General features: G+C 38.3%; 1 protein-coding gene across 3 annotated transcripts in view; it reads right to left on the bottom strand.

Moving 5' to 3' along the window:
• The window catches only part of PAK2 (p21 (RAC1) activated kinase 2), a 45,679-nt gene that overhangs the window by 3,968 nt on the left and 17,699 nt on the right, over window positions 1–24,012 (bottom strand). For all 3 annotated transcript variants that reach the window (XM_083364580.1, XM_083364581.1, XM_083364582.1), the window contains exons 4-14: window positions 22,709–22,859; window positions 21,460–21,491; window positions 20,039–20,140; window positions 18,585–18,711; window positions 14,340–14,403; window positions 13,663–13,711; window positions 12,904–13,016; window positions 10,400–10,517; window positions 5,932–6,031; window positions 1,969–2,165; window positions 847–984 (exon numbers count right to left, since the gene is read on the bottom strand). In XM_083364580.1, coding sequence (XP_083220706.1) covers window positions 847–984; window positions 1,969–2,165; window positions 5,932–6,031; window positions 10,400–10,517; window positions 12,904–13,016; window positions 13,663–13,711; window positions 14,340–14,403; window positions 18,585–18,711; window positions 20,039–20,140; window positions 21,460–21,491; window positions 22,709–22,859 — 1,191 coding nt within the window. The remainder of the gene's footprint in view (window positions 1–846; window positions 985–1,968; window positions 2,166–5,931; window positions 6,032–10,399; window positions 10,518–12,903; window positions 13,017–13,662; window positions 13,712–14,339; window positions 14,404–18,584; window positions 18,712–20,038; window positions 20,141–21,459; window positions 21,492–22,708; window positions 22,860–24,012) is intronic.

Genomic DNA, 24,012 nt, shown 5'->3' with positions numbered 1-24,012 from the left:
GAAACGACTAGCACGCATGTGCGGGGGAACCTTTACCTTTACTAAGTTCAGTAAATTGTGGCTCTTAATTTTCAAACTTTGTTAAATGGCACTAACAATATCTTTCTTGAATTGAACAAAACCAAGACCTCTGCAAATTCTTCCTATCCTAAGGAATTCTACTGAAGTAACTCCAGATATCATCCTTCTATATCAGGGGTGTCAAACTCACCATGTCATGTGATGTGCCGCGATATATTGTGACTTTTTCCCCCATTGCCGGAGCTGGGGTGGGTGGGGTTTCGGCATAACGCATCCAGCTCATGGGCCGGCAGTTTGACACCCCTGTTCTATATACAATAGTGACTAATCTTAACTGTATTTTTACAAGCATCTAGGAAGGCCATGTAGCTGTCTTCCTTTCTCTCCTTCACGACAATTTTCCTGTATTAGCAAAGTGAACCCTGCATCTATATGTCAAAGACAGACTTTTAATTTCAGTTTAAGCTGAAGTGGAAAAGAAACAAGTGTTAAGTACAGAGCATCCTGACACACTGACAAAACTTATTAAGCCAGAATGGTGAGGATTCTGCAGTGTGCCAAGAGTAGAGTAAGGATAATCATCTGTTTTCCACTGGTTTACTACATGGCTTGTGGAAGAACGTATAGCTCCTCTCTTTCCAGAAGAGTACATATTGATGAATATGAGAGGAACAGAAGGATTCTATCTAGATACCCAAGAATTTTTTTAAAAGGCAGCAACTGCTCCCAAGAAATCAGAGTGGGAAACTTCTCAGATCTTCCCCTTATTGAAATGTATTTTATTTATATTTAACATTCTTAATTTACAAACGTTAGTTCCTTTACCTGTAGTAGTTCTTTGGCCGACCCTCTTTTCTCTACATCCATTTCCAAACAACTATTTAAAAAGTCACGGAATATTGGAGTCAGTTTCTCTGGGCTCTGCAGCTCTGGGGTGCCATTGGTTGCTATTAAATATAATGCCTACAAAGAAAAAAAAAACCTTGAGGATTAATAAATCAAAAGCTGAGACAGCAAAAAAAGAAAAATTTAAAAATGGCTAACAGATGCCCATCCCACTGCTTATCATTATTTCACCGAAAAGCTTTTTACTTTTTATTTTGATCACATTGTGTCTCACACTGTATGCATACTACAGTAATAAATGTCACTCTATTTATGTACAACTGAGGCTTGGGATGAATTCAACTGCTTCCTTTTCTCACCACTATTGGTTTCTTAATGGGCCGATTTTGGAGGTTACCCAGTACCCTGGAATACCACAACTCTTTCATTCACCCATTACATTCTTTTACAGATACAGAATACACTCCTCTTGGCTATTTTAAACAGATTAGTCTGAGCCTATGATATGTTGTGATATGTATTTTTATTTGGGAGTTACCTGCGGCAACTACTTTGTGTGTAATGGGGGGCAGGGTTGTAAGGTAATAGCTCTATCTTTTTCACTAATCTATGACAGCATGACACAATAACAAGCAAACTCTATGCCTCAGCCTAACTCAACTTTCTCTAAAAATTGTCAACCCATTTCCACAACCAACTTAATCTGGAAACGGAAAACAATTAAGAAAATGGGTAATCTCACTTAATTTTCTGCCTTTTTTTCCAACCCACTCCTTTCATGCAACAAAACGCTCTTAAAAGGATAGTGAGCCTCATCAGAACAAAACAGTTCTACACCTCTATTCTGCACCTTTTTCAGTTTTTGAAAAAAAAATATTTTAGCAAACTTCATGTAATCGACTGGGATGTGCTATAAATTAGAACTCACTTTCAGAGAATGGCTGAAATTTATTTAATTTGTGACTATAATACTAAATGTCCCTAAGCTTTACTACTAGCAACTGTTTTAATATGCAAACTTTCCACTAGCAAATGATCATAGAGCTTTTTTTTTTTTTTGCTTTTTGCTGCATTGTGGGGTAGATTTGTTATAGTACTTACCCTCAAAGGGTTTTCATTGAGATAGGGAGGTTCACCTTCAACCATTTCAATAGCCATAATACCTAGAGACCAGATATCCACTTTAGGGCCGTAAGCCTTCCGTGTGACCACTTCAGGAGCCATCCAATATGGTGTTCCAACCATTGTACTACGTTTGCTTTGCTCTGGAGTTATCTGAGCACAAAACCCAAAGTCAGCTGCAGAGGGGGAAAAAAAACATGACTTAAATATATCACTGAGGTCATATTTGACATCTTTAGCACCCCAATTATCCTGAACAAAAAGCTATTTTATGCTCATTCAGATAGTCCTTGACTTATGACCACAATTGGAATCAGAATTCCTACTGCTAAGCAAAGTGGTTGTTAAGTGAATCACACCCAATTTTACAATTTTGGCACGGTTGTTAAGCAAATCATTACAGTTGTTAAATGAATCACATGGTCAAATGAATCCAGCGTCCCTATTGACTTTGCTTGTTGGAAGCCAGCTGGGAATGTCACAAATGGTGATCACATAATCCTGAGATGCTGCAACCACCATAAATACAGGCTGACTGTCAAGCCCCCAGATTTTGATTATGTGACTATGGGGATGCTGCAATGATAAGTTACTTTTTTCAATGGCATTGTAACTTTGAATGGTTGCTAAATGAATGGTTGTAAACAGAGGACTACCTGTATTGCTTTTTTGGATACTGAGTTTTGAGAAGACCCCTGAAAACTCTTAGGATGGAACAACAGACTTACTATAATATTATGTTTGACCCATTACAAGCAACCACTATTAATTTAAATTTAAAAATGTTCTTAATGTTTTGCACATCATGTTTAAGCGCCCAAATTTAAAAAATATACATCAATATTAAAACTGTTTGGTGACTTCATGTAGACAGGAAATAGGCAAATTTTGAAAGAATTTTCCAAAAAAAGTACATTATTTTTCCCAAGCAGATTTGATCAAGCTATTCATTTAGCCATAAGAAAAAGAACCTTATAACATTATGTTTCAGGTGCAAACTGACAAGGAACATCACATAAGTGTCAGAAAGTATAAAAGTGGTGATGTTAATAAGCAACACAATATTCCAACTGTATTCTAACACAATATATTACTATTTTTTGTTCACTTGTGTTTGGGAAACGTCTGTTTTAATCATGACTTAATCTATACATCAGCTGTAGAATACAATGAAAAACAAATTTTGATTAACCCAATTAAATGGAATGGTACAGTCTCTGAAGAACCCCTTTAAAAAAGCCAGCATAAAAAGCATAGAAAAACTCTGGGACTTCCGGTGGCTCCGTGGCGCCGGAGACAGCCGTCCCGGGCTGCCCGCGGCTCAGCTGTGTGATTTTTCGCCCGAAACAGCGCCGATCAGCTGTTCGGGCGAATTTGAAGCCCCCTCCTCGGGAGAAGAGGAGGGGGTGAGCCCCCAGGTAGGGGTCGAGTTCTCCGGGGCCGCCTGAGCTTGGAGCTCGGGCGGCTGAAGGATTGAACTCCCCCGTAGCCTGGGCTGCTCCCAGCTGGCTAGCGTCTCTGCTCCGGACTTTATGGAGCAGAGCCAGGCGTCTGCGACCATCCCTGCTTGAAGGAGAGACTATGAAAGGAAAAGAGCAGGCAGAGCAGTACAAGAGGGAAAGATGAAGAGATGAAGAGGATTATTTTATTTTACTCTCAAGCTTGATGGACTTTGCTTAAAACTTAAAGTGAAAGTGCGTCACAATTGTAAGTAAAAGATGGCGGCTAAACCTCCCCCTAGAACTTTTCGGAGTGCTGGAAATTCTCCGGTGCAACAACAATCACTACTGCAGGCGTTGCATTCTCCTGATGTATTGACATCGAAGGATCTTGAAAAACATACCCAGTTAATTTTGGAGTCAATGGGTGTTAAATTTGTACAGATGGAGGAGAAATTGGAGAAATTGGAGCAGAGAATGGAAGAAAGGATGGAGCAGAAACTTAGAGAGATGAAGGTAGACATTTTGTCCTCAGTGCATAAAGTAGCTAAATGTGTGGAGGTGCTGGATGATCAAGTGGAAGACTTGACTCAAAAGAATGCTATATTAGAAGCAAAAGTATTGGAAATTGAAGATTTAAAAGACAAAATGGATAGCGAACAGAGTCTGGCTCAATTTTACCAGATGCAGTTTGCTGTTAGAATTAGAGGCCTAAAAGAGAATATTAAAGAAGATTTAAAGCAGCTGGTTTCTGAGGCTTTTGAGGGGGTATTGAACCATCCAGCATCTGAAATAAAACAAGGCATGGACAAAGTGTTTCGTGTGAATTCGTGGATTGCTAAGCAGAGAAAGTTGCCTAGAGATGTGGTGGTTTATTTTGTAAAAAGGGAAATTAGAGATGAAGTTATACAAGCTGCCTATGATACTAAAGTTGTGATTGCTGGTCAAGAAGTTTTGGTTCTAAAAGAAATTCCTCCAAAGACTTTAAAGAGAAGGAAGGACTTTATATTTCTTGTGCAAGAGCTCAAGCAAAGAGATATAAGGTTCAGATGGGAGATCCCAGCTGGGTTGAGCTTCATGTATGATGGCAAAAGGTACTGTTTGGGTACTGTGAAGCAAGCGCATGATTTTTACAACAATGTTTTAAAAGCAACCCCATCAACACTTCTGGAAGCTGCAGAGGGATCTGGAGAAGGAGAACATCAAGAGGATGAAGATGGACAGATAGACGAGAAGGGTACAGGAGGAGATCAAGCTGCAACTCTTTTGGATGATCCTAGAGAACAGAGGGTGACGCGTGCTGCCTTAAAACGCTCAAAAAAGATAAAAAAATAAGACCAGTAGAAATCTATGGAACTTCCACAATATACTTATAGTCAAGTGGTACTTGTGTTTTTAAGAGTTTTGGGATGATATGTATGGTAACAGAATTTTTAATTTGGAATTAATGGACAATTTACTACAGAGGAAGAGGAAGAAAGTTTTGTGGGTTAATGCGGGTTAATTTGTGTAAGAACTATCTATTATAGCCTATTTGCTAGAGAGGTTAATAGGGATAGGTGCTTGTGATGTGTAAGTGAGAATATGTCTAGGTAATAGTGAATTGTGGAAGAACATAGATGGGAATGATGCTAGTTTTCTTTTATTTTAGTTCTTTATACATATTTAGTATTGTTAAGGATTGGTTTACTCTATATAAGCTAGAGAGTGATGGATTTTAGAGTTTATAATTGTTAGTATATGATTGTTTATGATTGCTTTTTAGATATATACCTTGTATTTTGCTCTGGGAAGTCGGGGGGGGAGGGGGGGAGGAGGGGAAGTAGAGGGGGGGGAGGCAGGGGAGGGAGGAGGGAGAGGGGGAGGGGGGAGATAGGGGGGAGGTAGGGAGGGGAGGAGGGAGGGGGAAGGGGGGTTTTTCAAAGGAAAATTGTATTTTAAAACTTTTCAATAAAAAAAAAAGCATAGAAAAACTCTGCATACTTCAATCATCTTTAAAATGCATGCAAACAGAAGGTATAATACAAATTGCAAGTTTTATAACTGCAATATGTACTGCACTTTATCTTTCACACAGCACTACCAATATAAAATACTAAAAATTTTCAGAATTATAATTGAAAACACAATACCCATAATCATGATAACAGATATAGTCTAAACTTCTCTCTTCAATTTAAATTTGTTTCAAAATTATATATTTTATTCTTATTTTTATAAAAATAAGACTGATAGGTCTTAAATACTTTTGCTTATTGATATTGTATTTGATAAAATGATCGTGCTGAACACAAAACTTGACCAGCTTTGTATTGCCTTGTTTTTGAAGCATTGGGTGACATTTTAAAATAGTGAGGGAGGGAAATATCCACAGAGACATTGGCTGGCTGAATAATGTCCTTGTTAGTCTAATCAAGGTTGCCACCTACTGGCTTAAAAATGAAAACTTAATGGTGATACGAAGTTTAATATTATGTGAATGCTGGAGCTATCATGTACTTACTCAGCTTAACTGAACCATCCATTCCCAAAAGCACATTGTCACTTTTTATATCTCTGTGAATCACCTGGTTGGCATGTAGGAATTCCAGTGCCTGCAAACACTGCATGAAGATAATTGAAAGGTTTATTGTCTAAACAAATTCAAAATTTATATTTGGCTAATTGAGTTAGACCCCCGATATACAGTCAGGTCCAGAAATATTGGGACATCGACACAATTCTAACATCTTTGGCTCTATACACCACCACAATGGATTTGGAATGAAACAAACACAATGTGCTTTAACTGCAGACTGTCAGCTTTAACTTGAGGGTATTTACATCCAACTCAGGTGAACGGTGTAGGAATTACAACAGTTGGCATATGTGCCTCCCACTTGGTAAGGGACCAATAGTAATGGGACAGAATAATAATCATAAATCAAACTTTCCCTTTTTAATACTTGGTTGCAAATCCTTTGCAGACAATCACAACCTGAAGTCTGGAACGCATAGACATCACCAGACGCTGGGTTTCATCCCTGGTGATGCTCTGCCAGGCCTCTACTGCAACTATCTTCAGTTCCTGCTTGTTCTTGGGGCATTTTCCCTTCAGTTTTGTCTTCAGCAAGTGAAATGCATGCTCAATGGGATTCAGGTCAGGTGATTGACTTGGCCATTGCATAACATTCCACTTCTGTCCCTTCATAAACTCTTTGGTTGCTTTTGTAGTATGCTTTGGGTCATTGTCCATCTGAACTGTGAAGCGCCGTCCAATGAGTTCTGTAGCATTTGGCTGAATGTGAGCAGATAATATTGCCCGAAACACGTCAGACTTCATCCTGCTGCTTTTGTCAGCAGTCACATCATCAATAAATACAAGAGAACCAGTTCCATTGGCAGCCATACATGCCCACGCCATGACACTACCACCACCATGCTTCACTGATGAGGTGGTATGCTTAGGATCATGAGCAGTTCCTTTCCTTCTCCATACTCTTCTCTTCCCATCACTCTGGTACAAGTTGATCTTGGTCTCATCTGTCCATAGCATGTTGTTCCAGAACTGTGAAGGCTTTTTTAGATGTCATTTGGCAAACTCTAATCTGGCCTTCCTGTTTTTGAGGCTCACCAATGGTTTACATCTTGTGGTGAACCCTCTGTATTCACTCTGGTGAAGTCTTCTCTTGATTGTTGACTTTGACACACATACACCTACCTCCTGGAGAGTGTTCTTGGTCTGGCCAACTGTTGTGAAGGGTGTTTTCTTCACCAGGGAAAGAATTCTTCGGTCATCCACCACAGTTGTTTTCCATGGTCTCCCGGGTCTTTTGGTGTTGCTGAGCTCACTGGTGCGTTCCTTCTTTTTGAAAATGTTCTAAACAGTTGTTTTGGCCACGCCTAATGTTCTTGCTATCTCTCTGATGGGTTTGTTTTGTTTCTTCAGCCTAATGATGGCTTGCTTCACTGATAGTGACAGCTCTTTGGATCTCATCTTGAGAGTTGACAGCAACAGATTTCAAATGCAAATAGCACACTTGAAATGAACTCTGGGCCTTTTATCTGCACATTGTAATTGGGGTAATGACGGAATATCACACACCTGGCCATGGAACAGCTGAGAAGCCAATTGTCCCATTACTATTGGTCCCTTACCAAGTGGGAGGCACATATGCCAACTGTTGTAATTCCTACACCGTTCACCTGAGTTGGATGTAAATACCCTCAAGTTAAAGCTGACCGTCTGCAGTTAAAGCACATTGTGTTTGTTTCATTCCAAATCCATTGTGGTGGTGTATAGAGCCAAAGATGTTAGAATTGTGTCGATGTCCCAATATTTCTGGACCTAACTGTATATCACACAAGAGAAATACATTTAGAATACTGTATAAATATATAATAACGTATACATTTTAGAAACCATAAATACTATAAATTAGTTGGAGTATAAAAGGGGGTCAGAAACCAAATACTTGTCTGTACTATTTTTTCCTATTTTTTTCTTTTTTTTAGCAATTGCTAATAGCAATAAAAGTGAAATTTTGGCACTAAGCTCAAAGATTTATTCTTTTCCATACCATAAAAATCTCGGTGTACTTTGTCTGATATGATCAATCTTTTATTAATGTTATACATAAATTGCATAACTTTAATAATTTCTTTGTCCATTTATTGATATATCTTTTAAAATTGTATCCGTTTTAAATAAATAAATCTTAGTGAACCACAGAAGTACTTTCTGTTTTTGTCTAGGAATTTTTCTACATATTGCATTTATATCAACCATAAACATTTCTTCATCTAAAATTACTGTTTATGTATATACTGAGATCAGTTATGCCATTCTTCATGCACAGTATTAATTTAAATGCTCTGATTCATCTCAATTAATTTTGCAAAAAGACCAAGCCATTAATCTAACACACTATCATTTTCATTAAAAAGGCTTCCAAACCCAGAGATATTAGTATTTCAGAAGAATTTTGTACTGCACTCAGTGCATACATGTGCATCACTTTCAGCACATGGAATCTATTACATGAATTGCAAAATTGTGAAAGCTGATAAGCAGAATATTGCCATCCAGTTTGCTTCTTTGCTGTAGTGAAATACTTTCCTCCCGTTTCAAGATTTATTTATTTATTTTTATTTTTTATTTTTATTACATTTATATCCCGCCCTTCTCCGAAGACTCAGGGCGGCTTACAAGCTTAGCAGTAGCCTTCATTCTATGTATATGCCTGCTTATTAGGGCTTTCATACACCCCCCAAGCGGCATTATTACAAAGTCAGCTTAATTGCCCCCAACAATCTGGGTCCTCATTTTACCTACCTCGGAAGGATGGAAGGCTGAGTCAACCTTGAGCCTGGTGGGATGCGAACCTGCACTAATTGCAGGCAGCTGGTGTTACTTAAGGAGGCATTAGCCCACTGCTCCACCAAGGCTCTTATGAAAATGCAAGTATAAAATTATTAAATGGTTGAATGGGATTAGTACAGACTTAGTGGAATAATTTATAACTAGACTATACCAACTGAGAGACACAATTTGTTCTAAAGGAGAAATTACACATCTTAAAAGCATCCACACTTACTAAAAAGTTGGAATGACTGAATTTGGCTATGCTATACAATGCATAGCACTGAACAAGTGATACTTACAAATGGTCCTTGCATTTATGACAATTGCAGCATCAGTGCAATCGTGCAATCAGAATCCAGACACTCACTAACTGATTCACGTCTATGTTGCAGTGTCCCACAATGTTGCAGTGTCCCAAAATCATGTGATCAATATTTGCAACCTTCACTGCCAGCTTCTAACAGGTCAACGGAATATCTGGCAGGAGGTTGCAAATGGGAACCAGATGACATTGTGTTTAATGACAGACAGCATGGGATTCACTGATCAATAGCAGCTAGAACTACTAGAACTGCCACGTCGCTAAGCAATGTGGTCACGTGATATTACGCTTTATGACCACATTGTTTAACAACCAAAATTCTGGTTCCAATTACTGTTGTTAAGTGAGAACTACAGAAAAGATGTGACGACTACTTGCTCAATAAAGATGGTAAAATGTTAACAGGTGAAAAAAAGAGCAATTCAACTCTTGATTTGACCCTATCTTCTCCAACAAAACAGTATATTTCATTAGGCAACGGTCCAGCAGAATGAAGAAGCAAGAATGAAGTTTGAGAAACACAGTCATGGAGTATGTATTTTATGTAAATAGTTTAATACTCCAAGGGCAAATGAATTGTATACTACTAAAACCATAGGATTCCCAAGAAGTTCATAAAAAGAGTAAACTGTAAGCACCTTGGAAGCAATGCAATAATTACCAGTAGTATGAATCTATCCTCAATAATCTTGCCAGATTAACCTTCCCCCATTTTTTAAAGGAGGTAACTTTCTAACTAAATTTTGGGAGAGCTCTAGAGATAATACAACTTCCTTTCAGCAAACCATTTGACAACGTACCCTATGACATTCTGGTTAATGTGTGCTAGTTACATATGGACTAGATGATAAGATAATTAAATAGATACATAGCTAGTTAAAAAATCTTGTTGTTGTTGAGCTACTACAGTGCTACCAAATGGTTCAGTTCCTGGCTTTCTAATCATCAACATGTTTATTAATAAATTAGATGAAAATATGGAAAGAATGTTTATCAAGCCTTTCTTTCTTACTTATATTTTTAGTCAAATATTTCCTATATATTCAACCAGTATCACAGGCAAAGGCAGTTCAGAACTCTCTGCAGCATGGATAAACAACTTCAGTGCAAATTTGTGTCCAAGAGACTAATCCACACTATTTCTCCCATTGACATAGATACGAGTTTCTAGATTCAGAAGTTATTTTTTTATCCAGGATATGTTTTCTCAGTATTTACATTCAGAAAATCAATCGATATCTATCATATAATAATTGATATTTCCCAAAGTGGTAATTAAATCAATCTCTTCCCTTAATCACTCACCTCTCTGCAGACAGCAGCAATCTGAGCCTCGTCCATACAAGTCTCTGTAACTACATCTGTAAGGGATCCGCCAGCCAGATACTCCATTACAACGAAAAGTTCGTCTCCAACCAGGTAGCTGAAGACAGAAAATCAACATGTTTGAAGTTACATTGAGAAAAGGAGCTTAGGTAAATATACAATAAAAATTCATTAGCATTGCAGTTATATATTACGCAAGCCCTGCATTAGCTACCAATTGGCTTCTGAATACAGTTAAAAATGCTAGTTCTGTTTAACCACAATGATCCTGTCTAATATAAGCAACTGGGAAAAGACTGCTGATGGTCCCCCCACTACTGGGAAATTAAGGGGCAAGGCTAGGAGCAACACATACTAGAGATTAGGTATTGGGATGCTTTTTTTGTAACTAGGTAGCAGTCTTTTCTTCCTCTGCCCATCTCTTCCCATGCCTATCAGGGCTGAATCTGCACTAGACCAGACAGGTCATTTATCTATCCTGGGCTGGGAAACAAGCAACAAAAAACCCATTATCACAAAAGATGGAGAAAAAGATGCAAGATATAAACCCTGGGTCTGATACACAGAGTGGACAGGATTACTGGAATCAACTGCATCCTTGAGAATGGGGAGGTGGTAAAGAGAATGACAAAAGCCTGATTACACCCTCAAAATACAAGTGCATCATGACAACATATCCATGTATGAAAAGGATAGATCATGCAGTGCAACACTGACAAAAGGAGCAAGATTCTGAAAATGTCTACAGCTAGAATCTACCTATCATATTCCAAGTAGCTTATTTTATTATTAAGGCTTCTTGTGTCTACAATAAAAGCAAGTTATCTATCAAGGTCTTGGCCTTGACTGTTCTACTGTACAGTTCTAAGTTCATTTTGAGACACCCAGTTTGGTCTAATAGGTAAGGACTAGAAAAGCAGAAGACTCTGAATTCAAGTCCTGCCTTAGCCATGAAAGCCAGCTGGGTGACCTTCAGCCAGTCACTCTCTCTCTCAGCCCAACTCATCTCACCGGGTTGTTTTTCTGGGGAAAATAGGAGGAGGAAGGTTTGTTGGGTACATTTGCTGCCTTGAGTTATTATAAAAATAATAAAAGGCGGGATACAAATTACACAAATTAAGTAAATAAATGAATTTCAGTCAAAGACCAGTATAGAAGAAAACAATCAATGAGCTGGTTCAAAACAAAAGGGGAAAGTTAGATACAAAATATAAGCTAAAAGGATAGAACAGAATATTATTACCACTATTACCAGTATAAATTGTATCTCTAGAATTAAGAGTGTTATTTGTTTAAAACTAAAACATAGAACTAAAATTCTAAGACAGAAGCGTCTGTGTGTTATTCAAAGATTAGCCCAGTTGCACTATTTTAAAGAATATGGCAGTTGGTCATCTTGGCTCTTATCATGTTGATCATAACAGAATTTGGCAATGTCTAGGGAGCTAGGAGTCCCTTTAATCTCTAAGGAAGAGTTTTTATATACAGATGGTTTCAGATAAGGAAGGATTTTAATATTTGTATAAAAGCCTTAGTATAATAAAATATGGAGACAGTCTAGCAGCATATGGATATTTTTGTATCTGCTTTCCAAAATGACTCTTCTACTGTTAGTTTCTGACATTCAGTGTGAGATAAAGAAGCACACATATAACTCTATTATCTATTTGTCAGATAATTTATCAGTCAGTCAGTCACAAAGTGAGTATCTTGGGTCTTTCTCTCACATCATAACAGACTTCTTAAATGTTTGTTTTCTAGCCATGAACATAGAAGGCACTACATCACCTTTTGAAGATGATCTTGTCTGGTCTCAGGTATTTTAACTTCGTCTTGGAAATTTCAACCCTCACAGTACCTTTTGTCATTCAGTGGTTGCCTGATTATCAGTCACATATCTACTGTTAATCCTCTTGCATATATACCCACAATTTTATTATTCTTAGGTTATTCTTACACCCAAAAGTTATCACAGAAAAAAGAGAGAAATGAAGACAAGTAAGAATCACCCCAAAAAATCTGCCTAGTTGAATTTTTCCCTGTCCACTAATCATTACCACCAACAGCCCAGGAAAATTTTTATATTGTTTATTGCAATGAGTTACATTCTTTGTAACCAAGTTTAGAAGAACTATGATCCTAAAGGTAGGACACTAATAATTATACTGTATTAATAGTAGCAATAATAGCCTTTTCTAGAAAGTAATGAAAATTATTGATGGTATTATCAAAAATTGTTGTCTTTTACCAGAGTGACTTGTTTTAAAGCTTAAGTATAATAATTGCAAAATAGTACTAACTACCCAAGTAATATGTTTCTTATTTGGAATTACAAAGTTATGTACTATTTTTTATGTATGCTTGTAATTTCTTTAAGAAACATATCAAGAATGCAAGAACAGACAAAATCTGGCCAAATCTTTGAGTTTTGATACTGCCTTAAACTTAACTTTCCACCAGCTACATATTGTAGTACATATTACCTGTCTAGAAAATTGACTATGTTTGGGTTCTTCAGCTCTTTCATTACCAAAATTTCATTGATAATCAACTCCTTTTTGGGTTGTTTCTGTAGGTTTATTTGTTTTATAGCAACCTGAAAAGTAAAGAAAGAAATCAGAAGCTGATATTCAAACAGAGGCAATTTGTATACAATCTGTGGTTTCTACAAGTTTAAGTTAAATTAATGGGGAAAATCTAGACCAAGTTAAATACAATAACCATTTGGTTCCATCGTGAGGATAGGCCAAACAAACTGAAAGTTACATCCCTTATAGGCATATACAACTAAAATAAATAATTAGTAACAGAAAAAGGTATGTCCTTGTTCTCGATAGATACATCAACTTCTCATCTTCAAGTCAACAACTGTGACCTGGATTCTAGATAAGCAAATCAAATTACAATGAGATTATAATGTCAGAACAGAAAATAATTTTAATAGAACCCTGAGATCCAGCAGCTGGAGCTAGAGCTAGATACCAAATTTTTCTCATGAGCTATGAACTGTGATGACTTAAATCCATCTCATAATCTTTAAGAATTAATAATTTTATGCAATATAATTCAGTTCTAAATACTGTTACTGCAACAAAACCGGAGATCTCCTTTATCTATTCTAAATAAGCCAGAAACTTAGTAGTATATTTAGTATCTTCTTAAATTTCATTGTATTTTATAAATTTTCACCAATGAGTTCCACAGCATATCCAAATGAATATCAGCTTTGAATCTGTTCTTACCTCCTGTCCTGTCGCAACATCTATTGCAATGAAAACGGTACCAGAAGCCCTAAGAAAGCCAAATATGCAATTAGTTGTAACATTTCAGGTATTTAACATGCAGGTGCATGAGCAGGAAAACCTTTGTATTTCCTGGAGGATATCATTGTAATTTAAACACAAGTGGGGTGAGATTAAATCATAAACTAACCTACAGTAAGTTCAATGGTTACATGAAATAACATAGAAAAACCTAAATCTTTCGTTTTACCAAAGAAAGAAATAATGAAATCGTTTTACAAAAGAAAGAAATAATGAAATCACATTTATGGTCTGCATATTTGGGCTTATAATAACCTCACTCTATTCTCTTCCACAGGAGAGAGAAAAAGCTCATTCTGAAGTTAAGCAGCAAAAAAATGGTAAGTTGCTTGGAATTCTTGTTCACAATTTCCAGATATCCAACAAAATATAAGCCATAAAACAATTATTAATGTGCTGTACTATTTACAATTTATATAATGGGAAACATTACATAAATTGTAAATAGTACAGCACATTAATAATTGTATTATGGCTTATATTTTGTTGGATATCTGGTTTGATTCATATGCTGACATACACTCAAACCAACACGTATGTATGCTAAGATAACAAAAATTAATTTAATTATACACAGCATATTAATGAATACTTACCCCTGTCCTATTTTTTCATATCTGGTATATTTTTTCTTGGGATCTCCTATACTTACAATGGTTCCTAAAAAGAAATTGTAACAGTATAAGTAAACTAAAAAACAGTATCAGATCCAAAGCAGTAACACAAACAATACTGACTTGTGATTAGATTAGAAGTCATTATTTTCCTCTCGTATTGGTTTGGATTCAACATTTCTATGTTTAATGAAAAGAGGAAGGAGATATTTCTATCAACATTCCTGTTTCATATAAAGCAGTATTTCTAAATTGTACCAATTCAGCTCTTTATCTCCAGAACACAAAGGTAGTTCAAAGGCAGGACAATCTCCTTTATTAGCACTAACTCGGCTCTCTTCAATCCAGTGGTTATTGAATTCACCCCTTATAATGTATGCAGACAACCTACAGGTCATCTGTAGTCTCACATATTTTTCTGTAAAGCATTAGAAAACCAAGCCTTATCTCATTTACTGAACAACTGAACCCCAGGAAACAGATCATTTTTTCCCCAAACTTAATTTCACTGAATAAAATTATCTTGGGAGGAGAGGGAGTCACTGGGAAATGAAGGGAAATAAAATTCCCCAGTACCAAGAAACTCTAATTAAGATTATCAATTGCCATTTCTAACAATGAACTTCTGAAAACAGATTGTCAAAGATGGATTAAGGATAAAAGCTCTTTCTTCTCTATTATTTCAATATGCAAAAGCAAAGACATGTTGTTTTACAAAACTATAGATATTTTTATGAGGATATTCAACATTCAGGAAACAGGTTTTGTCTACAATACAATTGACAATGAAGCTAACAGAGAAACGTATATGCTAAGGAAATAACTATTCTCTCAAATGAAGTTTATTGTTGTCACTGTTTGATTTTTCAACAGGGGAGGATCACTTTCTTCAGGGCCTTTCAGTAGTCATCAGACACAACATAATATATTTAATACTATTTGCTAAAGCAACTAGTCATAAAGGACTCAAATGTCTATACACCAATGCACAGAGTATAAACAGTAAACAGGGTGAACTAGAAATTCAGGTAAATGAGGGCAGATATGATATTGTTGCCATTATGGAAACAGGGTGGGATGAAACCCACAAATGGAACACACAGCTAGAGGGATTTAAATTATTTAAAAGAAACAGACCAAACAAAAGACGAGGTGGAGTTGCTCTCTATATAAGAAATAACTACATCTCTACAGAAATAGAGCACAACAATGATGAAAACTGTCTTGAATGCATTTGAGTCAATATAAAAGGAGGGGAAATGATATCGCCATAGGTGAATACTATAGGCTACCCAACCAAACAGAGGGAATAGATGAACTTTTTGTCAGTCAGCTAACTAAGGTATGTAAGAAGCACATCACAACAGTAATGGGGGACTTTAATTACCCTGACATCAACTGGGAGACAAACTCTGCAACAAGTGGAAGATCAAACAGATTCCTGAAAAACCTAGCAGACAACTTTGTCTCCCAAAAAGTAGAGAAGGGAACTAGGGGATTAGCCATATTGGATCTAATCCTCACTAACAAAGATGAAATGATAGAAGGTGTTGAAGTCACAGGAACCTTGATCATGCAATATTGGAATTCAACATTAGGGAAGCAGAAGCAATAGAACACAGTCAAACTATGGCTTTGGACTTTAAGAGAACTAATTTCAAAAAACTTAGAGAGAGCTTGGGAAGGATTCCATGGATGAGAATCCTCAAGGGGAAAACAACTCAAGAAGCTTGGGAAATTTTGAAAAGTGAGATAATAAAAGCCCAGTCTAACACAATACCAGCAAAGAAGAAAAATAACAGCTCTCAAAAGAAACCAGCATGGCTGCATAAAGAAGTCTCTGATGAAAGATAAAAAGGACAAGTATAAAAAGTGGAAAGAGGGGCACATAACTAAGGCAGAATATCAGCAAATAGCCCGAGCCTGAAAAGATGAAGTGAGGAAAGCTAAGGCTCAAAATGAACTAAGGCTTGCGACCAGTCAAAAATGACAAAAAAAGCTTCTTTCAACATGTAAAAAACAAGAAAAAAAGTTAAGGAAATGATTCGTCCATTAGTGGGAGAAAGAAGGTGACAAGCAACAGGGAGGAAGCAGAACTATTTAACTCATTTTTTGCATCTGTCTTTACACAAAGGGGGGGAAAAAGGTCCAACCTATCAAAAACAGTACCATAAAAAACAGATTAGAAACACAACTTAAGATAGGCAAGAAAATGCTAAGTGAGCACCTGTCCAGCCTAGACGAGTTCAAATCACCAGGACCAGATGGATTACACCCAAGGTTCTCAAGGAACTGGCATATGTGATCTCAGAACCACTGAACTACATTTTTCAAAGATCCTGGAGCACTGGGGAACTACCAGAGGACTGGAAGAGAGCTGATGTAGTTCCCATCTTCAAAAAAGAGAAAAAAATAGATCCAGGAAACTACAGACCTATCAGCCTGACCTTAATATCTGGGAAGACACCTAGAGGCAAACAAAGTCATTACTAAAAGCCAACATGGGTTTGTCAAAAACAGATTATGCCAGAGAAATCCTATTGTATTCTTTGACCAAGTGACAAAATTGGTGGACCAGAGGAATGCTGTGGATATAATTTACTTGGATTTAGTAAGGCATTTGATAAAGCAGACCACAACCTACTACTTGAGAAGATAGAAAAATGTGGGTTAAACAGCATCACCACCAGATAAATTGGTAGCTAGCTGTACTCAGTGTGTGGTCCTCAATGGAACTGCATCTACATAGAGGAAAAGTGTGTAGTGGGGTGCCCCAGGGCTCTGCTCTAGGCCCAGTGCTCTTTAACATCTTCATCAATGATTTGGATGAGGGGATAGATGGGTAACTCATCAAATTTGCAGATGATACCAAGCTAGAAGAAATAGCCAACCCTCCAGAAGATAGGCTTAAGATACAGGAGGATCTGGACAGACTTGAACACTGGGTGCTATCTAACAAAATGAAATTCAATGATGAAAAAAGTAAGGTTCTACATTTAGGCAAGAAAAACCAAAAGTACAGCTATAGTATAGGTGGTACCTTCCTCAATAGTAGTAACTGTGAGAGGAGTCTTGGAGTCCTAGTGGAGAATCACTTAAATATGAACCAGCAGTGTGGGGCAGCTGCCAAAAAAGCCAACACAGTGCTAGGCTGCATTAACAGAGGGATAGAATCAAGATCATGTGAAGTATTAATACCACTTTACAATGCCTTGGTATGGTCACACTTGGAATACTGCATCCAGTTTTGGTCACCACAATGTAAAAAGATGTTGAGACTCTAGAACAGACATGTCAAACTTGCGATGTCACGTGACGTCGCACAACATATCGGAGCTTTTTTGCCATTCCCAGCAATGGGGTGGGCGTGGCTTCCCAATGATGCATCTGCCCCACAGGCCGGCAGTTTGACACCCCTGCTCTAGAAAGAGTACAGAGAAGAGCAACAAACATGATTACGGGACTGGAGGCTAAAACATATAAGGAACGGTTGCTGGAATTGGGTATGTCTAGTTTAATGAAAAGAAGGAGTAGGGGTGACATGATAGCAGTATTCCAATATCTCAGGGGCTGCCACAAAGAAGAGGGAGTCAAGCTATTCTCCAAAGCACCTGAGGGTAGGACAAGAAGCAACGGATAGAAACTAATCAAGGAGAGAAGCAACCTAGAACTAAGGAGAAACTTCCTGACAGAACAATTAACCAGTGGAACCACCTGCCTCCAGAAGCAGTGAATGCTCAAATACCATTTGTCTGAAATGGTACAGGGTTTCCTGCCTGAGCAGGGGGTTGGACTAGATGACCCCCAAGGTCCCTTCCAATGATCTGCAAATAGGCCTTGTTAGGACTTCAGATACTGAATTTTAAAGCTGTCCTTCAGTTCAATATTCTAACACCAATTCTCACAACATTCCTGCTGTGTCTGCACAAGAAAATCCACTCTGTACTTCTACAAAAAGTCAAATCCAAACATATACGAAAGATTAACTTAATAGCTGGCAGCACCTAAATTCTCGTTTGATCTAAAAAAAAACAAAACACTAAGTACCATCTGGGTATCTAAAATAATATACCAGAAGAAGGCAGTGCTAAAAACAAAACCCAGAAAATTACATGGATGTATTCATGTAGTTAGTAGGAATCAATCAAGACTGATACAGACTATACAGCATATATGGTTTTGAGATAATCAATATCTTATTTTTATGACTATCATATTCCTACTTACGTAATCTTTCTGTGATTTCTTCATCTGACATCTTGTTTTTCTTTTTCTGTTTATCAGCTAATTTAGAACTGTCACTTGAATCGCCAGATGGTGCTGGGATGGGATCTATTACTGATCGTGTATAAACCTTAACAAACAAGATCATGGTTGTAATCTCATAGTATTTTAACATCTAATTTCTTTTCAAGTATCATATATATTAATAGCCACCACTGTATGTAACTATGTAACTACTTGAGTTTGACGATTAATACTAAAGTTTGATGTGTAATGGTTATAAAAATGGAAACTTCACTTTTTCCCAATAACGTATCATGTAATTAATCCAAATATATTTTAATCTCATAATGTGCTCCATAATTCTATATGAAAGATAAAACTAGGGCAACCGCTAAACTACAAAGTTGACAACCACCGCAGACGTCAGCAAGACCAAATCACTTCTATACTGTTGGCAAGAAAGCTGCATGGACTTCTCCACAGTGACCCTGAGTTCAGCTTGATTCTAATATGTCTTTACCTTTACAGAATAAAGAAGGATTGGTCTGCATTATCTGGTGAACTGTAACACTACTACAGGTAGTCCTCGACTTACAATCACAACTGGGACTGAAATTGTGATCACTGAGCAATGAGGTCATTAAATGAGTCATCACATGACTGAACCTGATGTTACAATCATTTTTACAGCTATCATTAAGTGAATCTCATGGTTGTTATCCAAATTCAGCTTCCCTAATTGACTTTGCTTCTTGGGAACTGACTGGGAAGGTCACAAATCACAATCACTTGACTACAAGACACTGCAACCATTGTAAATGTGAGCCAATTGTCAAATGCCTGAATTACAATCCTGTTACCACAAGGGTGATATGATGGTCATAACCTCAAGGACAGATCAGCAATAACTTTTTCCAAGGCCGCTGTAACTTTGGACCATCATTAAAGAAAAGGCTGTACGTCGAGGACTCCCTGTCTTTTGCATATTTTGATCTACAAACGATCATCCTCTGTAAATATGGAGGGAACTATTCAAGTAATGCTTCGCCCTTAGCAGCCATATATACTATCAAAGTAAAACCAAATCACTTTTCTACCTAATTCTGATGGGGAGTGCTGACCAAACCAGAAGAAAATTAAGCTGCTAAGAGATAGGAACTTTTCAGAAGTATAAAATTCTGGTTTTAAAACAGAAACAGATGGCAACTGCATGCAAGAAGTAGGCCTCATTAATCAATGCTAATTATGGATCTTTCTCTGAAGAGTTTTATCTACTGTATATCACAGTGAACAATAACATTACCAAAGGATTGTGGCTAAAAGCAACAGATTGGTCTAAGTGACCAAGTCCATTTGGTTTAAGAGAGATTTGAACTATACTTCCTCAGATTGTAGAAAAACTGCAAAAAGCTCTCCTATGCATTAAGTAGTGAAAATGAAATAAAACTTCTCACCGATTTTGTATGATCTGGTCTTGGAGCAATAACTGGAGGAGCCACTTCATCTTCCTCGTCCTCTTCAGTTGCTATTGAAGGCTCTGACCTTTTTGCATTGGGCTATAGAGATTTAAAAAAATGGGGAAAATAAATGAACTCAGCTATAGATGATTTATTTATGAGGCCTAATTAAATATTGGTTCATTATAAAAAGGGTATGTAGTTGAAAACACTGCACGTAGTCTTCAACCTATGACCACAATTTCAGTTGCTAAGCAAAGTGGCTGTTAATGAGTCATGTCCAAATTTATGACCTTTTTGCCACCGTTGTTAAGCGAATCACAGCAATTGTTAAAGGAACCATGAGCTCATTAAGCAAATCCAACTTCCCCTATTAACTTTCTCAGAAGCCAGCTGGGAAGATCACAAATGGTGATCACTTGGTCTCGGAACTCTGCAACTGCCTAAATATGTGCCGTTTGCCAAGTGCCTGAATTCTGATCACATGACAATGGGGATGCTGTCATGGTTTAAGTGTAATGACTGGTCATAAGTCACATTTTCCAGTCCTGCTGTAACTCTGAAGAGTTTATAAATGAACAGTTGTAAATCAAGGACTACCTATATATTAGAGTGCAAAATATCATGCATTATTCCCATATGAAATGTTTATAACCAGGCAGGCACAGTATTATTGTTGCATTTCGACGGAATCCCATCCGTCATCCTCAGGCTGGTGGCTTCAGAAGGAAGCTGAAGCCACCAGCCTGAGGATGACGGATGGGATTCCGTCGAAACGTTGCTCCTACACCTTCAATTCTACGCGGGGAAAAACCCAAATGACCAAAGATCCACATACAAACACCCGCGAAAACCTCAGAAAACACACACACACACACAAACTATGCAATCTATATATAAAAATCAATGTGCATAATGTATCCAGTAAGGACTTGTGAAAAAAGGGGTATTACATATATTAGCTGTCACAGAAACCGAACTCCAAAACATGAGTGACATATGGATTTAAGTCATAATGGTGGGCTTTTGGTTTTGCAAAGGTAAAAGCACCCCCTAACTGATATTGCACCTATCAAGAAAACATCTAACCTTTCCTTTTCCCAGGTTTTCTCTCTCCCTTTTCCACTGAACTTTTGCATGAGACAACAGGTAAATTACTGTTTATACTTACTACAAAAAAATTAGCTTATAGAAGAGATCCCACTTTTCTTCTGCCTTAGCTGAATTAATCTGTGAAACTTTAAAACAAGTTTCTCATCACATGATCCTGAAAGCACTACTGACGAACTGAACTAGAATGAATGAAATTCTCTCCCTGAGAACTAAATACATGGGAAAACAAAATATCCGAAGCCTATTAAAATTGGTGTACAATAGGATTTCAATCATGAAAGGAAACGTAACGTAAATGTACTTACTGCTAATGCTCCTGAAAGAAATCCATCCTTATCTAGAAAAAAAATTATTTAATGTGAACAAAAAAATTAAAGTATTACCGCAATAATAACACTCGTAACATGTAATGAGATGATACACACCTTGTTCCAAAGAGAGCTCTGAACTAATTGAAGTAAGAAGACAAGTCCTAGCCTTTAGTTATATTCCAGCATAAGGTGCTTGCAGTAAAAAAAAAAAGCCCTACTTGGTCCAACTATTTTCTAAAGAAGCAAAACATCTGAAAGATGAAGAATGAAACTCATATTCTCTCTCCTGCACTATTAGAATAAAGTATCCAGCAAACTGTTGTCTGAAGAAATCGAACACTGAATTCATACTATTTCCATTTCATGATACTATTGCCTTTACTTTCCAAGGGAATTAAAAGTATTTCGTATTTTATGCACAATTAAAAAATAAGTCTTAGTTATACTTCAAATCAAGTTTATATTTAATGAAGTGCATTTTGGGCTGCCCTACCTTCATTAATGGAAAGGAGAAAGTTGATGTGCAAACTTGAGTATATTTAGCCTAGAGAATAAAGGGCTGAATAGAGATATGATAGCAGTCTTCAAATAACTGAGGAACTATTACACAAAAAAGGAAGTAAATTATTCTCCATTGCCCTAGAATCAGAATCAGACCAGAACTAATCAATTAAAACTCCAAGAAAGAAGGTTCAGACATTTCCTGACCATCTAAGTTGCAGGATGAAGTGATGAGTTCTCTTTTGCTAGAGATATTCAGTGGACCAGCTTAGTGGAATGTACACTGAGGAGGAAACTGGTCATGATAATGATGTGTAAGGTCCACTACAATTCTAAGATTCTATGACAAATCTAATCATAGAGTCAAATCATCCTTAAATCATGCACGGAGCTAGTAACTTTAGTCTTTAGATGGGCAGAGATCCCTACTTTAAATAAAAACAAACTCACATCAGCAATTGGTCTCTTCTTTCTCAAATGCCCTTCCAATTCTTTAAATGGGTAATAATTCATATGCCAATTACTAAAATCATCTCTCCAAAACAGCTGCACAGTTCTGGCAAAAGATACAGCTAAATTAAAAAAAATTGCAGACATATGCCATGTTCATTTTCTGAAACACTCACTTCCTAATTATTGCCAAAATGCTAGTAAGTTCTATTACACATAGATTTGCCCATTTATACCTCAGTTCTTTTAACAATGAGTTTAAGGTGCCCCATGAGTTTGGCCAACGACATACCTGTAGCAGAAAAACTCAAGTATTTCTGCTTTGCTGTGTCTTTAGAATCATAGAATTTCAAAACATCTAATACAGCCTGGGGATTTTTTTTCTGTTCTAATTTGGTGATGTTTGACGTCTGTAGCAGCCTAGCCCACTGCTCTGGCATTCCCTGGTAAGAAAAAGTACAAATTCATGTATTTTAAAATGTATTACCGTATATACTTGAGTATAAGCCGACTCGAGTATAAGCCGAGACCCCCAATTTCACCCCCAAAAACTGGAAAAAGTTATTGACTCGAGTATAAGCCGATCCGCCGTTCTGCAAGCCTCTGCCGCCAGCAGAGGCTCGATCCGCCATTTTGCAAGCCTGAATACACAGGAATACCCTGTGTAGCCGCGGCTCGTCGGCAGGTCTCCGTTCCTCCTGCCGACCTTTGGGGAGGTTTGGGCGCCTCCCCAAACCTCCCCAAACCTCGGCAGGTCTCCGTTCCTCCTGCCGACCTTTGGGGAGGTTTGGGCGCCTCCCCAAACCTCCCCAAACCTCGGCAGGTCTCCGTTCCTCCGCGCAGACCTGCCGACCTTTGGGGAGGTTTGGGCGCCTCCCCAAACGTCCCCAAACCTCGGCAGGTCTCCGTTCCTGTTTGGGGAGGTTTGGGCGCCTCCCCAAACGTCCCCAAACCTCGGCAGGTCTCCGTTCCTCCGCGCAGACCTGCCGACCTTTGGGGAGGTTTGGGCGCCTCCCCAAACGTCCCCAAACCTCGGCAGGTCTCCGTTCCTGTTTGGGGAGGTTTGGGCGCCTCCCCAAACCTCCCCAAACCTCGGCAGGTCTCCGTTCCTGTTTGGGGAGGTTTGGGCGCCTCCCCAAACCTCCCCAAGCCTCGGCAGGTCTCCGTTCCTCCGCGCAGACCTGCCGACCTTTGGGGAGGTTTGGGCGCCTCCCCAAACGTCCCCAAACCTCGGCAGGTCTCCGTTCCTGTTTGGGGAGGTTTGGGCGCCTCCCCAAACGTCCCCAAACCTCGGCAGGTCTCCGTTCCTGTTTGGGGAGGTTTGGGCGCCTCCCCAAACGTCCCCAAACCTCGGCAGGTCTCCGTTCCTGTTTGGGGAGGTTTGGGCGCCTCCCCAAACGTCCCCAAACCTCGGCAGGTCTCCGTTCCTGTTTGGGGAGGTTTGGGCGCCTCCCCAAACGTCCCCAAACCTCGGCAGGTCTCCGTTCCTCCGCGCAGACCTGCCGACCTTTGGGGAGGTTTGGGCGCCTCCCCAAACGTCCCCAAACCTCGGCAGGTCTCCGTTCCTGTTTGGGGAGGTTTGGGCGCCTCCCCAAA

Source organism: Vipera ursinii (assembly GCF_947247035.1).
Source record: "Vipera ursinii genome assembly, chromosome: 5".
NCBI classification, from domain to species: domain Eukaryota; kingdom Metazoa; phylum Chordata; class Lepidosauria; order Squamata; family Viperidae; genus Vipera; species Vipera ursinii.
The sequence above is the reverse complement of the archived record's forward strand: the minus strand, read 5'-3'. Positions and strand labels throughout refer to the sequence as shown.